At 38.2% G+C, this 18,631-nt stretch overlaps 1 protein-coding gene across 2 annotated transcripts in view; it reads left to right on the plus strand.

The window, feature by feature from the left end:
• Window positions 1-18,631, plus strand: part of LOC130069997 (latent-transforming growth factor beta-binding protein 4) — a 125,978-nt gene that overhangs the window by 103,347 nt on the left and 4,000 nt on the right. For both annotated transcript variants that reach the window (XM_056234234.1, XM_056234235.1), the window contains 9 exons: window positions 836-979; window positions 6,040-6,291; window positions 7,625-7,696; window positions 7,815-7,943; window positions 8,027-8,170; window positions 9,049-9,201; window positions 13,208-13,460; window positions 14,532-14,785; window positions 16,077-16,226. In XM_056234234.1, coding sequence (XP_056090209.1) covers window positions 836-979; window positions 6,040-6,291; window positions 7,625-7,696; window positions 7,815-7,943; window positions 8,027-8,170; window positions 9,049-9,201; window positions 13,208-13,460; window positions 14,532-14,785; window positions 16,077-16,226 — 1,551 coding nt within the window. The remainder of the gene's footprint in view (window positions 1-835; window positions 980-6,039; window positions 6,292-7,624; window positions 7,697-7,814; window positions 7,944-8,026; window positions 8,171-9,048; window positions 9,202-13,207; window positions 13,461-14,531; window positions 14,786-16,076; window positions 16,227-18,631) is intronic.

Raw genomic sequence — 18,631 nt, forward strand, 5'->3', positions numbered from 1 at the left:
CTTTAAAATAATATACTGAAGAAGAGCTCTTTATTATGAAAATAATATACTTAACTGGGAACTCAGACAATTAATTGCATGTTATTTACATGTTATTAAGTTCAAATTGTAGTTTCAGTTTATATTAAATGCAATTAGTTGAACTTATTAGTGACTTAAGTAGGAGTTCAGTACATCTTTATATGTAATTTAATAATTCAATTGTGTAATAATTACTTATATTGTCTTTGTAAAATGGTTAAAGTGCACTGGCGAATACTGACAAGCATTTATGATGAACTAAAATAGACTTTAATGCCATTTGTATTGAAAATTGTATGTCATGTATTTAAATATATTTGTACTAGTGCTAACCTAACATAAAAGTTTGTTTATATTTTTATTAGATGCAATTAATCGATTTGACAGCACTAGTAATTAGACATCTGTAATAAAAAGTTGCAATTTAGAACATTTTAAATATATTTACTTTAAATGTAATATCAAATAACACACTACAGTTAAAATTATAATCAAGTACTTTACATGTGCTTTAGTATGTTAGTCAACACATCAACATAAGTGTACTTCTATAAAGCACGACAATAGATTATTAAAACTTAATGACTTAAAATGTACTTTAAAGTAAAAGTTTTAATTTGGCCTTATAAAGTGTGTTAAGAAACATTCATAAAAATACACTTAATTGTACTTAACGAGAGTACATTGATATCATAACATCGGTTACAGTACCTCTATAATTTTAAGTGCACATTCTGTACAATTAAGCGCACTTCTTTTTCCCAATCGAAAGTGTTTTCCCCCTCTATACACTCCCCGTGTGTCTTCTGCGCAGACATAAACGAGTGCGAGACGATGCAGGGCGTCTGCGGATCTGCACACTGCTGGAATGTGGAGGGATCGTTCACGTGTGAGTGTGAGAACGGACAGGAGGAATTCGACCCGCTCGCGAGGCAGTGTGTGAGCAGAGAGAGCACAGGTGACACACACACACACAACTCCAGCAGGAACATCATAACTCTGTCTCAGTGCTGCCCTCTACTGACCATACTAGGTCACACTTTATATCATGTACTAACATTGAAATTAATAATTTGATACAATGGACATATTGTGTACATACATGTTTTTATATTGTACTTATACCTGCATGTAATTACAGCTGTAATTCATTTATGTAATTACATTTAATTACACTGTTGACCCTTCCCTTACACCTTAAACCGACCCTTACCACACACACCTGACTCTAACCTTACCCGTGTCACACCCACGGCCGCATTAACAATAGGGCTAGGCGGGGCTAAAGCCCCGGGCCCGAACAAGGAGGGGGCCCGTGATTGGCTGTGGAGCAGATAGGCCTACTACTAGCCATCTGATTGCCAAAGCCTTACCACGCAACGCACCCCACAAATTAGCCCTGTTATTTAGTAGCGCTTTGCCGAAAATTCCATGCAGTGGTGGAATGTAACGAAGTACAAATACTTCGTTACTTTACTTAAGTAAATTTTTCACGTATCTGTACTTTACTTAAGTAGAATAAATAGTGCATACTTTTTACTTTTACTTCGTTACATTTTGCAGCAATTATTATACTTTCTACTCCACTACATTTCTACAAAGTTCTGTTACATTTTCGTTAAATTTTCTGATCAGTTTTTCCCCTGCCAAAACGTCATCCTGACCGTCCGTTCATCGCACGTTTCTGTCTCACCAGTGAAGTTTGATTGCCATAGATATATCAACCCGGTCGCACTAAATGCGTCTCTATAGCACGCAGTGTGTTTATCGTGCAATTAATACGTGAAAATTAGTTTTTACATGCATAGGAAACGCATTGGCAGGTTTAGTAGTGATGTGGGGTGCGTGTGTATTATACGTTTGGTTAGGATTAGTATGGCAAGCCAAGAGGTTCAGAATTACGCCATAAATTAATCGCGTTTACAGCAAACGCCGTCATATACGGCGTTTTAACATAATATGTGTTTATATATATATATATATACCGTATATAGTAAGGGTATATAGTAAGCTTGATGTGTATATTGCCTAATTGCAAGCTTGTTCAGAAATGGTGACAAAAACTTAAAATATAACTGCTTTTCCATCATATTGAACATCATTATATGAGTATTAGGTTGAATGAGTTAGAATTAACTGTTTTATTAATCATTAGAATATAGACATTAAGAGAATAAATTGTTATGCAAGTACTTTTACTTTTAATACTTAAAGTACATTTAAAATCAGGTACTTTTTACTTTTTACTTAAGTAGGGTTGTCATTGTGGTACTTCTACTTTTACTAAAGTAAATATGTCTCTGGTTATTTGTACTTTTACTTAAGTACTGAGATTCAGTACTTCCTCCACCACTGATTCCATGCATTATCATGGAATCATTATCATTAATATTATAGTGACCGTTTGCAAAGACCCGCCTTTTTTAGTTACTGTGTGACAAGCCAGGCGGCTCGAGTCACGTACATCATGTTCTCACTCGCGCACTGAAAAATACATCGCGGGGCAAAGACTAACGTTACACAATTGACTACGAGAGAGAGTTCAGAGCAGCTTACTGTTGATATGAAACAAAGTCCCTGCAGTAACTCATAGCCCCGGGGCCCAGTGAGCTCTTAATGCGGCCCTGGTCACACCTCAACAGCAGCACAACTGTTTTACATTACAACATGAACACAATAAGTACATTGTACTTATTTTTTGATGTAAGTACATATAGTAAGTATATAAGCCACTTAATATAAAGTGGGACCAAATACGACAATAAATGATAATAACAATAATGGTGAAAATAATAACAGGGTGGTTAAGGGGTGGTTGATTATGATTTCACTTTTCTAACTTTAGTTAGTGTGTGATGTTGCTGTTTGAGCATAAACAACATCTGCAAAGTTACAACGCTCAAAGTTCAAAGCAAAGGGAGATATTTGCTTTTAAAGAAATCGTTTTTTAAGGACTACAACAAACGGCTGGTAGAACTACACGAGCATCCTCCTGGGTTAGTGACATCACCAACCCTAAAATTTGCATAAACCCCGCCCCCGGGAACACGGAGTCCATGTTGAGAAGAGGAAGAGCTGTTGTAGTCGAGCTCATTTGTGAGTCAGATCAAACTGTCGCATCCGTCTTTTCACATGCAATAGAAAGTCACTCTGTGTGCATCTCACAACAGTTCCTATACGAGCGATTTATAGATTATCATGACAGAATATGCTAACTGAGGATAGTTAACTCCACATCATCAACATAAACTCATCAACTAACCATGCATTTAGAGACGTCCTGTTGCATTCTACGTGTTGTCACTTCTTCTTAGTCTCTCCATCTTTGTCTCACTCCGGTTTAAACATAAAAGGCAGAACAGTTTCTGACATTTTAGCGTGTGTCCGCGTGAGGTAATCGCAGCTACTAACACACACACACGAGCTCTTGAAGCTCCGCCCACTGTGTCGGGAGCTGCAGCTCATTTGCATTTAAAGGGCCAGACACAAAACGGTGCGTTTTTGCTAACCCTCAACAAGTGACAAACTTTAACATACTATATAAAAATATCTGGGGGGTATTTTGAGCTAAAACTTCACACACACACTCTGGGGACATCAGAGATTTATTTTACATCTTGTGAAAAGGGCATTATACCACCCCTTTAATACGTTTTCTTTATGCTTCACATAAAGGCGCTGAACATGAATAAAACCATACAAACTACTAAACAATATAACAACAAACAAAACCTCTGTACCAAAAACTAGTCCGCTTCGTGACATTCTGCTGCCTACATAGGGAGCAACCCAATGAGTGTCTGATTTTTAACACTCTACATAGGCGGCGGTAGCCTGGTCCTACCAGACTCTCATACACATTTCATTTGTACAGAGAGTCTGGCCTCTCTCCATCGACAAGCGTAAACTTCCTTGTAGGCGGGTCCTCTGTTGAAGTTTAAAACTATTGGATCTGCCCAGAGTCACTCTGGATCTGCCATAACCAATCGCTGACGTTTGGTCGTGACCAGTGTTGGGCAGTAACGCGTTACTGTAACGCAGTTACTTTTGACAGTAACTCATACTGTAACGCATTACTTTTTAAATAAATTAACTCCGTTACCGTTACCATGTGGTGCGTTTGTCCGTTACTTTTTTTTAATTAATTTTGGCTTAAGTGTAGCCTACAGCCTAACCTGTTTACAGCAGCGACGCATGGTTGGTGGTAGGGTTGCCACCCGTCCCTTAAAATACGGAATTGTCTCATATTTACAAGTAAAATGACGCGTCCGTATCAAATCAATAAGGGACGCGATTTGTCCCGTATTTTACATAAGGCCCACACATAGCCTAGTTGGATAAAAACATAGGCTTTACTATACTAATAGCAAATAGCCTATAAATAAATCAATTTCACAATAATGTTACATTATGATTAGAATCAAATGAATTTTGTCCATTTTCTAAGCTTAGAAAATGCACATTTATACTGGCTGAATTTTATAGGCCTAAAATAAATATTGTTTAGTAATTATGTGAATTACACTGCGCAAACTACTACCCACCGAATGAAGAAGGGTTGGCTCTCAGTCTCCACAGAACAAAATATTCATTTTATTTTATTTTTAGTGTTCGCATTTATGAGGAAAAAACAATGTTACGGACGTGACAGTTCTCCGTTACGGACGCGACACGCTCTGAAAGCGGCACTAAAAGATGCTTTAATACTTGCAGAGACATCAAACAGAGAGCACAAAACCTTTCTTTAAAGTGGATTTTGTTTTGTATTAATTGTATCTTAATTTTAATCAATGTTTCATCAACCAATTGCCTGGATTTAATAAATAAGAAGTAAATATAGCAGACAATAGATAATCACGAAATGGAGGCGCCGGCGCGTGAACTGGAGCTCGTCTCATAAATGAACCGAAACTCGGCGTATAAGGTAGCCTACTTGCCTCACAGACATGTCTACTTTTAAACAGAACAATTCAAAACGAAAGAAAACAGACTACAGACTGCTCTCTGCTTATGTAATCCGTATGAAATGTGCATTTCTCGCTGGCGCGTTCACTACTGCGAAGATCGCGAGTCAGTGAGTCACCTCAGAAATCCTTGTGATATATTCAGTTTGTGCTGGTCTGACTCAAATAAAATAGTGTTTAAAAATTACTTTAAGTCAGTTTTGTGTTTGTATAGACCATAACGCATAAAAGGGCATTAATGGGAACATTAAAGAATGTTTTTTTTTTTAAAGTAACTAAAAAGTTACTTTTAACAGTAACACATTACTTTTTGGTGTAAGTAATTGAGTTACTTTTTCAATGAAGTAACTAGTAACTGTAACTAGTTACTATTTCTTAGTAACTAGCACAACACTGGTCGTGACGTACTGTATGTCTACAACTCAAACTAGCGCTCCGCAACGTCATCGTTTTCAGACACTCCCTCTGTTCGCTGATTGGACCGGTAAAAAATTGATCGGAGAAAACCCAAGAATACACAGCAAACCCAGACGCCGTACTGAAGGAAAATTAAAATTGAGCGGAAGTACGTAGGAGGGCGGAGCCAGGCTAAGGCGGCGATTCTGTGTCAAACTAATAATGATTCTCACGCAAAGAGATCCACATGCAAATATAAATAATCTACTTTTAGTTAGATTGAACTTTAGTGATACCTTTTGTTATTAAGAGTATTATCCCAAGTGAAAACTAAGGACACTAACACTTTTTTTTAATACTTCATTTCATTAATATTATAGTATCAGCAAGTACAGTTTTGTTTTAAATATGCTTTTAAGATTTGAGGTACACTACAAGTGCACATTCAATACAATTTAAGTACACTTCTTATTTATAAGGGGTTTTTAAAATGGTAATTTCTCTTGCGTTATCCTCCATCTCTGATGGTTTTCAGTTTTCTCGATGCATTCTTGATTTCTGTTTGATATTTACTTACATTAATTCAGAATTCTTTAATTCCAAAGATCAAGGAAACCTGTATAGATTGTGTGTGTGTGTGTGTGTGTGTGTCCTGCAGGTCGCCCGAGGCCGTCTGGTGGAGCCTCCTCGTCCTCGTCGGGTCGTGGTTCGGCTGGCTCCTCTGGGTCCGTGTCTGGCTCTCTTCCACAAACTCGACCTGGAGAAATGAAGGAGTGTTACTACGGCGTATCCGAGCCGTACTCCTGCAAGATACTGTCTCGAAACACGACCCTGCAGGAGTGCTGCTGTACGGCGGGGCAGGGCTGGGGCCTCCTGTGCCAATACGACATATGTCCCGAAGCTGGAACAGGTGAACACACACACACACACATCAACACTGAGTTTACTCCTGTGAAAACAAGTGTACTTGTGCATACTTTTAACTCTTTCCCTGCCAGTGTTTTTTTTTTAAAGCTGCTATTATTTTAATGGCCCCCAGAATATTTTGTTGTATGAATATCTAAACATGCAATATATCAAAAGAAAGAAACAAAAAAAACATTTTATTCTAGCTTTATGCCTTATTTTTTTCTTCAACACTTGAATGTGGGCAAGTTTCATAAAAACAAAACAAACAAAAAAAGAACATTTTTTGAGCAAAAAACTGAGAAAATCGTGTTTTTGTCAAAGACTACATCTAGATCGGATTGAGAACGATGATCCAAACACAGATGAAGTAGATCGAGTCCATCAACGCCACTAAAGCTTCACAGTCCTGCAGCATCGACATTTCACTCAGTAACATTAGGCAGTTTTGATTTATATGCTGTTTAATGTTGATGATCGCGCTGTTGTACAAATGCACCTCCTTACATATGATATCACTTGTTTCTGCTTCTTCTTCTCCTGTGTTTTGATCTGGAGATTCAGTACTCCTTCAGAGGATGTGTAATAGCGCCCCCTACCGTACAACAGCGAAAACACGGAAATCCGGAAAATTCCATCAATGGCGGGGAAAGAGTTAAAAGAGTGCTTATGGAAATAATTTACATACTTCAGTGTGAACTGAATGTAATGTTTTCAGTCACTTTATTGCATGTAATATACAATCAAATTCAAGGTTATTATGGTTTAAGTTTATAATAAATGCATTTCGAGTGCTTTTGACCTACTTAAGTTGAACTTAAGTACATCTTTATATGTAATTTCATAATTGTCTTGGTTGAATATGGTGTACTGAATGTACTGACAAGCATTTATGATAAACTAAAATATAGTTTAATGTCATTTCTGTTAAAACTTGTGTGTCATATATTTTAAAATATGTTTTACACATTTGTAATTTAGTCCATTTAAAATATATTAACTTTAAATGTAAGTACTTCACATGTGCTTTACTATGTTAGTCAACACATCAAAATAAGTGGACTTTAAAGCATGACAAAAGATTATTAAAAACCCTTTAAAGTAAAGTGTTTAATTTGGCATTACTACAAAGTGCACTTTTTAAAAGTGTATTTAAGTGTTTAATAAACAGTCATGAAAATGTAAGTGCACATAAGTGGGCATTTTTATTTCATTCATATTATATTATCTGTACATATAAGTACAGTTTTTAAGATTTGAAGTACACTAAAATTGCACGTTCAACACAATTAAGAACACTTATTTTTTCCCCCCATCATCAATAACTCTCCATTTAGCCGAATACCAATCGTTGTGTCCCAGCGGAAAAGGGTACGTTACCATGGAAACGGGAGCATTCAGCTACAAGGGTAAAACACAAACAAATGCACGGACAGACTCTCACAACAACAACAACAACAACAAAAAATGTCCCATAAGTCTCTCAGTGTGTGTTGTTTCTAATCTGAGTGTGGTTTGTCCGGACAGATGTGGACGAGTGTAAGCTGTTCGATCCGGAGATATGTAAAGGCGGTGTGTGTGTGAACAACATTCCCGGCTACGCCTGTTACTGTCCCAGCGGATTCTACTACGACACGGATCTGCTGGAGTGCATCGGTCAGCACACACACACACACTCGATGCAGGGATGCTCGATCGCTAGACCGTGATGTTGTGACACTGTCTCTGTGTCTCTGTAGATCATGATGAGTGTCAGAGTGAGGACACCTGTACGGGTGGTGTGTGTGTGAATACACTGGGGATGTTTTACTGTACGTGTGAGCCGCCGCTAGTGCTGGATGACACGCGGCGCAACTGTGTCAACGCTAGTGGCCTCGCGGAGGGTAAGAGATGCAAAAACACACACACACACACAGCTTTTTAAAGAACATTTATTAGCCAGATCCGGCCCACATCCGGTACATGTGAAACCCACGCGTATGTTGCTGTCTGGGATGTATATTATATATTTATATTTTTGTCCTTTTGATAAGAGAATTATATTTTATTTTACTACTATATATTTTTGAATAAATTATAGCCTATGTTGAGTTTCATTTTAAAGGGGTTGTGTACAGCTCACTCAGGGGAGGAGCTAAACTAAAGGGGCGGAGTCATTCAGCAGTCGTGGGCGGGGCCTGTGTAATGTGACATCACGCATGCAACAATCTGCGAACGGCTTGTTCTGCTTATGATTTATGGGGATTAAAAAAAGAGGAGCGGGTGGATATTTACCAGTATATGGTGGTTGTGTACACACACATTTTAAACACCATGTAATTAGGTCCTCTTTAGGAAATGTGCATTGAGAACAAAATTGAGAACTTAATTGAGATTATTTTTTTCTTTTAACAGCTGAAAATTGAATTTGTTTCATAATTTTATAACATTGCCATTCTTTTTCTGTTTATTAATGTGAAGGTGCTTTGAAACATTCTGTAGTATAAAGCACTATACACTGCAACAACAAACCTTATTAGTTCTTGCGGAAGCATAAACATGCTCGTGTGATGCAATCGGTTTCATTAAAAATATTTTCATATATGTAAAAATGAACAAACGTCTTATGGGTTTGGTACGATGTGAGGGTGTGTAAATGATGACAGACTGTTCATTTTTGGATGAACTATCCCTTTAAGAATGCAAAAAAAATTGTTACTAGATGTGTAAAATGTCAACTTTTAATGTGTATCTGCCGTCTTTCTTTCTATGCTTTTCTCAGACGAGAACTTAAACTTCTGTTGGCGTCACGTCACGGCTAGTCTAGTGTGTCAGAGTCCTCTGTTAGGATCTCAGCTGACCTTTACAGAGTGCTGTTGTTTGGTTGGTGAGGCTTGGGGTCTGCAGTGTGCCCTCTGCCCCCGCAGAGATGAAGGTACACACACACACATACACGCACACACAGACTCACACACACGCGCACACACATACACGCACACGACATTCAGAACTGGATTGCCAATGCCTTTAAAATTCAGTTCAGCTTCTGAGTTTGGATTTCATTTTTAACAATAATATTAATGAAATGCTCTAAACAAGTATCACAGGCTTACAACCATTGTGAAAAAGAAGTGTGCTTAATTGTTTTGCATGTGCACGTGTAGTTTACTTCAAACATTAAAAGTATATTTTAAAAAATCTGTCATTGCAGATACTTAGTATGAAAATGTATTTTAAAGGGGTCACACACATTCTTATTTTGTGTATTTGGTTTAATGCAATGTGTTTTTAAACACTTTAGGCAATTTTAGGTTAAAAAAGTCATTATTTTACACATACTGTACATTATTGTTGCTCCTCTATGCCCAGCCTTTCTGGAGCACGGCGATGTTTACAAAGCTCATTGCTCTGAAAAGCACGGTTTGCTCTGATTGGCCAGCGATCCAGTGCATTGTGATTGGCCCAAAAACCTGAAACGTGTGACGGAAATGTCGATTGTCAATAATGAAAGGTGATAATGTCGTTAACTTTACTACCTTATCCAGCTCGAATCTGATCCGGAATATATAGCTGACCAAGCTAATATCTTGATGACTACACTGACGTTTGAATAGTCAGTAGCAAATTCTTAAAATATGAAAACACACTTGAGTGTCTGTGAGTCACCAGACTGAACTTACAAAGATGTATTGCCCACTTTTTTATAATCAGCCTATGTGCACAGCCGGCCTCGTACTCTCACGGGTTCTGGAAACAGTCCTCTGAAAAATGCGCAGCACAGTCGAATATTGTGGTTGTACTGTTCTGGAATAGTGTTGTAAATAAAGCTTAACCACTGTTTTCTAATTCGCCTTTAGCTAAGCCACGCCCTAGAATGTATATTGACCAATCACAGCGCAGCCAAGAACGAGATCCCACAGTGGTCCGACACTTTTTCACAGCGCTCCGTTGACTTTAACACAGGCGTCTCATATTTTTGGTCTCGGCGGGCTATTACCGTCGTAGTTTTATCAAAAATATGGTTAAACGTTGTGCCTGGGGCATTTGTAACACAGATACGTGTTTCCCAGAGAGGTTGGAGGGGGGTGTGCGTTTTTTTCCCTTCCCAAACCGAAGTCACCTAGCATAACGTTACCTAGCATACCGGTTGTTGATACGCTAGTACACGCTACTAATAAATACAACGTTATACTCGCGTAGTCCGTTTGCTTTGTAATAATGATTATAGAAGTGAATAGAGACCTCCAGCTTTGCATGAACAGTGTTGCTCCTTGATATTGTTAGTCCCAGCCTCCGTCTCCATTAGTAGGATATGCGGTGGGTCATTTGTTGACTGTGACCGGTGTGCCTTTGCCTCTATTCGGATGCCTTGTTGTTCCTTGCGTTTCACCTGTATGTCGTGAATATACCCTTCGAACGTATATTGCAGCCCCTTTTGCCTACTTCTATTGGACACTTTATTTGCTGCTTTATAAAAGTTTGATAAAATTTCAGCAGGAAGAGCTGTCACAGCATAAGCCATGTTGATACCAGAGCCCAGATGAAGTTTGTCGGACGTAGCAACAGTAACTAAGGGGGGCGGGGCTTAGCCAAAGATGAATTATGTCCTCTTTTGGAAGGCCAAACAAAGTAGTTGTATCGGCGCCGGCCGAGCGCTGATGAGGGGGCGTCTGAAAACCAAAAGAGGGCGATCACATGAATGCGTACTCCCAGCTAGAAAATACATATGCTATTACATTCCTGAAATTGTATCCCGCCGTAAACAAATATTTCAAATATCCCAAATGGCTCTTCATTTAGTATCACTCTGAGCTTTCTATTTTAGCCCAATTTAGCAATTGTGAATGATTTGTGTGTTGGTAAGCAATTTTTTATTCAGTTTTTTCATAAAAGCCTTATTTTATTATGCATTTTTTCATTACAAAAAACTACACAGTTATTTAACATTTTAATAAAACTTTAATTTAACAATTTAACCAAGGCAAACAAATCAAATAAATAAAGGCAAAAGTCTTAACATTAGCATTTAAATTCGGCTCCCCCACCATAGATATCCATAATAAAGGCAAGATGTCTCGTCCGCGCTGCTGGCCAATGGAGTTGGACGTCCGCACCTGGCGGCCATCTTGCCACAGGCAGCTCGCTCACTCGTAACATTGTGTTTTAATGGTGCATGTACTTTTTAAATAACCATAACTTGCTCAATTTTCTACCGATTTTCAAACGGTTTGGTTTGTTATAAACGTCAGAGATGTAGTTATGACACTGCACACTTATGAATTATAAGTGTATCAATAAATAATCATCCGGAATTATAGCCACGTTAATAACGTTTGTAAGAAACCAAACCGTTTGTAAATCCGTCAAGATTTAAACGAGATAAGAGTATTTGAGTATTTGCCAGAAAGCTTGCCTGTGACAAGATGGCCGCCGGTGATGACGATAGAGACTCCGCTGTAAGACATCTAGCCTTTATTATGGATATCTATGTCCCCCACCACTACACTCGCTATCTTCCCCCTTCCTTTCTCATAATGGTATGATCCTAGTCTGTCCTCCCATGTGATTGGCCAATCCGACATTCGTCTCTGAATTTAAACGACCAATCAAAATTCAATTAATACAGCGAGAATAAAAGTTACGCCGTCTTTCTTTGCGTATACATCTGGGCGGTGTGATGAAACGTTCCCCACACACACACACACACACACACACACACACACACGTAGATTTGTGGAGGAGTGTTTGAACGAGGCGTTTTAGGAGCCTTGACTTTTACAAAGAAAATCTCTTTAGGTTTGACACGTTGAGCTGTGTAACTGCAGATCTTATACTTGCACCAACAGCTACATAACACACTGAAGAACAAGGAAAACAAGAAATCGCATCATATGACCCCCTTAAATACATTTTGCTATCTTTTTTGTGTGTGTTTGGTGTTTGTTTTTTTTACCTAAAAAGTTTAGTTATCATTGTTTTTTTATTTATTATTATTTACTTTATCAGAATGGTATGAGGTTTTGGCACTTGCCGTGTGAATACACACTGCACACACACACACACACAAAATCCTGGACATGATTCGAAAAGGTTAAATGATCCTGAAAAAAATAGTCACACTTGTATTGTTCCATTAGAAATTAATTGGAGACACATTGTGTCTATTGGAAAGGTTTGGTACTGCCACAAACAAATTATTACTGAAAGCTCATTTTTTAAATGTATATCAACCTAAAATTTGGAAAACAATACAAAAACACTCTTTTTTTTTGTGCATTTTTCATAACAGTAAATGTAAACTTTTTTCAAGCTCACTTTTTAAAACTTTAAAAGAAAACTTTTTTACCAATAATCTAGCCTTCTTTAAAAAGATACAAAACTGAAGTCTGTTCTTCAGCATTGCATATTTATGTTGGAAATTTTAAGTTGGAAATGTAATATTTTGTATTTTTGTAGTGGATTTTATGATACTTACTTATATATCATAAAATCCAAAAAAAAATACAAAATATTAAATAAAAAACATTATCGAACTAAAATATAATTCAATCATTTAATTGAAGAAAAAAAAATCTGCATTTTTGACCAACACAAGTTGAACCAATTTGCATGTGATATAAATTTAAACTATAATACATTTTCATTTACCTGTAAATAACATGCAATTCTGAAATTACATTACATTCAGTATATTCTTTCCAAGTACATTATTTCCATAATAAATACTCTTTTTAAAAGTTTGCTAAAGTGTATTTCTTTTCACAAGTGAAGATAAAGATCCTTTTTTTTTTTTTTTGCCTGTTTCTTTGAATTTCAATGCAGTTTTTTCATCTTCCTGTTATTCGAAACTCTAATTCTGAATGTTGCCCAACCGTAATGCACACATTCAGTTTCGCTCTTTGACTGAGTCGTGTGTGTGTGTGTGTGTGCCTCCTGATTAGAGGCGTACGAGGCCCTGTGTAACGAGCTGGGTCCTCCTCCTTACTCCCCGCGTTATTATGAGCGCTTCGGCCCGGGAGGAGGAGGGTTCCTGCCACCGTACGCGTACCCCGAAGCCCAGCCGGGACGCCCCGACTACATGCCCACTGATTACGAGGACTACAGCCCAGCGGGAGCCGGTGGAAGGAGGTCCGGGCTGAGAGAAAGACCCCCCAGTTCCTACGGGCTCCCAGACGCCCCCTACAGGCCCGCGGGGTGAGGCCCTTCAACAACACTCTAAAATAAAGTTGCAGTGCTGTTAGTAAAGACAATAGAAGTGATTTTGAAATTACAAATAAAGAAGTCCTACTTAGACTCAACTAATTGCATTTAATATAATACATTTGGTAACACTTTACAATAAGGTTCATTAGTTAACATGAACTAAAAATGAACAACATTTAATATAATTAATAAATTCTTGGTTAATATTAATTTCAACATTTACTAATATGTTATTAAAATCAAAGGTTGTATTTGTTAACATTAGTTAATGCACCGTGAACTAACATGAACAAACAATAAACAACTATTTTTATATTAACTAAAATGAACAAAGATTTATAAATACTTTAACAAATGAATTGCTCATTGTTACTTCATGTTAGTCAATATATTAACTAATGTTAACTAATGAACCTTATTGTAAAGTGTTACCATATATGTATTTTATACTATTATATAATACCATTTAATCGCAGTAGACATGCAATTAAGTGTCTGGAAACATTACATTCAGTTCACACTTAGAGTCCCGCTTTAGTCAATCATTTTATCCCTTTTTGATCACCAAAATTACATATTTAAACGTTTTTTTCTTTGAAATTTTTTTTGTCATGCGTTAAAATATCTTGAATGTAACTCGACACCCTTGCCTCATTTAGTATACGCGGTTCTATGAATATGCAAATGAGCCCCGCCTGCACTCACTCAGCTCAGAGATCCACTGGTTGACAATCACACGTTGATCTGATTGGTTACAAGGTCGTTTGTGACGTCAGAAACACCAGCGATTTCAAACCGTGTTTTTGAGACTGTCTTTGGTTCACTGCAGACTTAAGCAGAAAATACTCAGCAATGCTGTCGACTTATGAATTTACACATGGTTTGTCGTATTAAAAGCGTATTAAAAACACCACATTAGACATATAAACAACATTAAAAACTTGATTTGCACCACAGGGGGACTTTAAGTATATTCTTTTATTTCCGTAGTAAGTACTCTTTTTAAAAGTATGCAACTTCTTTTTCACAAATTGTGTGTAATTCTACTCAACTCGTTTCCAGTGGGAGTCGTTACTATGAGGAGGAGGATTATGAGAGCGCTCCCGGCCCTCCCTTCGGCCTCCCGGACCCTCGCGGTGAGCGAACGTTTGATGCCCGACCCCTGCCGCCCCGTCCCGACGGGCTTCCACTGAGTCTGGCTCCTCTTCCCGAAAACTCCCGGTACCGCGAGGCCGAGGGGGAGGAGTCATGGAGAGCCCCGCCCCCTTTCCCAATGTTTCCTGACAGGCGGGAGGGCCCACGAAGAGTCTATGAGCGTGAGTCTGAAACTAAATGCCACTGCTGAAACACACATCTGGTGTGTGGGCTGATTTTAGGAGGGTTTTCGGACACTTATATCATATTATTCCTTGAAAACGAAGCACAATTCAGCATACTTTGAAAAAAAAAACACTTGATACACTTTTAAATGTTTTCAGACACTTCACTGCATCTTATTTACAATTACATGAAAATGTTTCATATTTTAAAATGTACACAAAATGCAATTATCTAACGTTAAGTATGTTTTTGACTCACTTAAAGTACATTTTTTTGTGTAATTTAATAATTACTAAGTATTTATGATGAACTAAAATATACTTTAATGCCATTTCTATTGAAACTTGTATGTCATGTATTTAAATATATTTGTATTGACACATTAATAATGATGAAGTTGCAATTTAGAACATTTAAAATACATTAACTTTATGTATTTGTATGTAATATAAAATAACATGCTACAGTTAAAATTATAATCACGTGCTTTAGTATGTTAGTCAACACATCAAAATGAGTGTACTTCTTTAAAGCATGACAAATTTTTTTTGACTATGACAGTGTACTTAAGTGTGTTAAAAGTGCTTTTTATTTCATTATATCAAATCATATTATATGCAAGTACAGTAAGTACACTTTTAAACATAGCTATAGCTTTTAGGATTTGAAGTGCACTACAGGTACACATTCAGTACAATTAAGCGCAAGGAAAGCATCTTGTAGCAAAGAAGAACCTAAAAAAAAAAACCTTGCGATGTAATATATAATATGTAATATAGGGGTGAAACTCGAAAAATTTGAATATCGTGCAAAAGTTAATTTATTTCAGTAATTCAACTTAAAATGTGAAACTAATATATTATATAGACTCGTTACATGCAAAGTGAGATATTTCAAGCCTTTATTTGTTATAATTGTGATGATTATGGATTACAGCTTATGAACCCCAAATTCAAAATTAGAATATTGTGAAAAGGTTTTCATAAGCTGTAAGCCATAATCATCAAAATTATAACAAATAAAGGCTTGAAATATCTTACTTTGCATGTAATGAGTCTATAGAATATATTAGTTTCACCTTTTAAGTTGAATTACTGAAATAAATTAACTTTTGCATGATATTCTAATTTTTCGAGTTTCACCTGTATATATGCGATGTAATATAATATACTGTTGTCCTCTTGCTGGTCTGGTTGCTTCTATTGTTCTCCTCAGTTGTAAGTCGCTTTGAATAAAAGCGTCTGCTAAATGATTAAATGTAACTTGTAACTCTTGTGTGTGTTTCAGGGAGATATGACTCGTACGGCAGTCTGAGTTCAGAGGATTGTGGGATCGTCCAGGGCTGTGAGAACGGTCGCTGTATCCGTGTCGAGGAGGGTTACACCTGCGACTGTTACGACGGATATCAGCTCGACATCACGACCATGACATGCATAGGTATCGCTCCCTTCTAGTTCCCATGTTTTCTCTCTCTTAAAGGAGTAGTTCACTTCAGAATTAAAATATCCTGATAATTTAGGCTACGTCCACATTAATCTGGATACATTTGAAAACGGCGTTTTCGTTTAAAAACGATCTCCGTCCACACTAGTGTTTTCTACGGAGCCCCCCTAGTCCCACTTTGTCAAAAAAATGTATTATAACTATCTCGTGGCCTCAAGATAAGTAACTCGTGGCCTCAAGATCTATCTTGAGGCCACGAGATACTATCTTGAGGCCACGAGTTACTATCTTGAGGCCATGAGATACTATATTGAGGCCACAAGATACTATCTTGAGGCCACGAGTTACTATCTTGAGGCCACGAGATACTATCTTGAGGCCATGAGATACTATATTGAGGCCACGAGATACTATCTTGAGGCCACGAGTTACTATATTGAGGCCACGAGATACTATCTTGTGGCCACGAGATACTATCTTGAGGCCATGAGATACTATATTGAGGCCACGAGATACTATCTTGAGGCCACGAGTTACTATATTGAGGCCACGAGATACTATCTTGAGGCCACGAGATACTATCTTGAGGCCACGAGATACTATATTGAGGCCACGAGATACTATCTTGAGGCCACGAGATACTATATTGAGGCCACGAGATACTATCTTGAGGCCACGAGTTACTATATTGAGGCCACGAGATACTATCTTGAGGCCACGAGTTACTATATTGAGGCCACGAGATACTATATTGAGGCCACGAGTTACTTATCTCGAGGCCACGAGATACTATATTGAGGCCACGAGATACTATATTGAGGCCACAAGATACTATCTTGAGGCCACAAGATAATATCTTGAGGCCACGAGATACTATCTTGAGGCCACGAGATACTATATTGAGGCCACGATATACTATCTTGAGGCCACGAGTTACTATATTGAGGCCACGGGATACTATCTTGAGGCCACGAGTTACTATCTTGAGGCCACGAGATACTATCTTGAGGCCACGAGTTACTTATCTTGAGGCCACGAGATACTATATTGAGGCCACGAGATACTATCTTGAGGCCACGAGTTACTATATTGAGGCCACGAGATACTATATTGAGGCCACGAGATACTATCTTGAGGCCATGAGATACTATATTGAGGCCACGAGATACTATCTTGAGGCCACGAGTTACTATATTGAGGCCACGAGATACTATCTTGAGGCCCGAGATACTATATTGAGGCCACGAGATACTATATTGAGGCCACGAGATAGTATATTGAGGCCACGAGATACTATCTTGAGGCCACGAGTTACTATATTGAGGCCACGAGATACTATCTTGAGGCCACGAGTTACTATATTGAGGCCACGAGATACTATATTGAGGCCACGAGTTACTTATCTCGAGGCCACGAGATACTATATTGAGGCCACGAGATACTATATTGAGGCCACAAGATACTATCTTGAGGCCACGAGATAATATCTTGAGGCCACGAGATACTATCTTGAGGCCACGAGATACTATCTTGAGGCCACGAGATACTATATTGAGGCCACGAGTTACTATATTGAGGCCACGAGATACTATCTTGAGGCCACGAGTTACTATATTGAGGCCACGAGATACTATATTGAGGCCACGAGTTACTATCTTGAGGCCACGAGATACTATCTTGAGGCCACGAGTTACTATCTTGAGGCCACGAGATACTATCTTGAGGCCACGAGTTACTATCTTGAGGCCACGAGTTACTATCTTGAGGCCACGAGATACTATCTTGAGGCCACGAGTTACTATATTGAGGCCACGAGATACTATCTTGAGGCCACGAGTTACTATATTGAGGCCACGAGATACTATCTTGAGGCCACGAGTTACTATATTGAGGCCACGAGATACTTATCTTGAGGCCACGAGATACTATATTGAGGCCACGAGATACTATATTGAGGCCACGAGATACTATATTGAGGCCACGAGATACTATATTGAGGCCACGAGATACTATCTTGAGGCCACGAGTTACTATATTGAGGCCACGAGATACTTATCTTGAGGCCACGAGATACTATCTTGAGGCCACGAGTTACTATCTTGAGGCCACGAGATACTATCTTGAGGCCACGAGTTACTATCTTGAGGCCACGAGATACTATCTTGAGGCCACGAGTTACTATCTTGAGGCCAAGAGTTACTATCTTGAGGCCACGAGTTACTATCTTGAGGCCACGAGTTACTATCTTGAGGCCACGAGATACTATCTTGAGGCCACGAGTTACTATATTGAGGCCACGAGATACTTATCTTGAGGCCACGAGATAGTAATAATAATTTTTTTTGACAAAGTGGGACTAGGGGGACTCCGTAGTTTTCAGGCGTTTTCCGACGTTTCAG

This window comes from Rhinichthys klamathensis, unplaced genomic scaffold (assembly GCF_029890125.1).
Source record: "Rhinichthys klamathensis goyatoka isolate OS25496 unplaced genomic scaffold, OSU_Roscu_1.1 h1tg000391l_1, whole genome shotgun sequence".
Taxonomy (NCBI): Eukaryota; Metazoa; Chordata; class Actinopteri; order Cypriniformes; family Leuciscidae; genus Rhinichthys; species Rhinichthys klamathensis.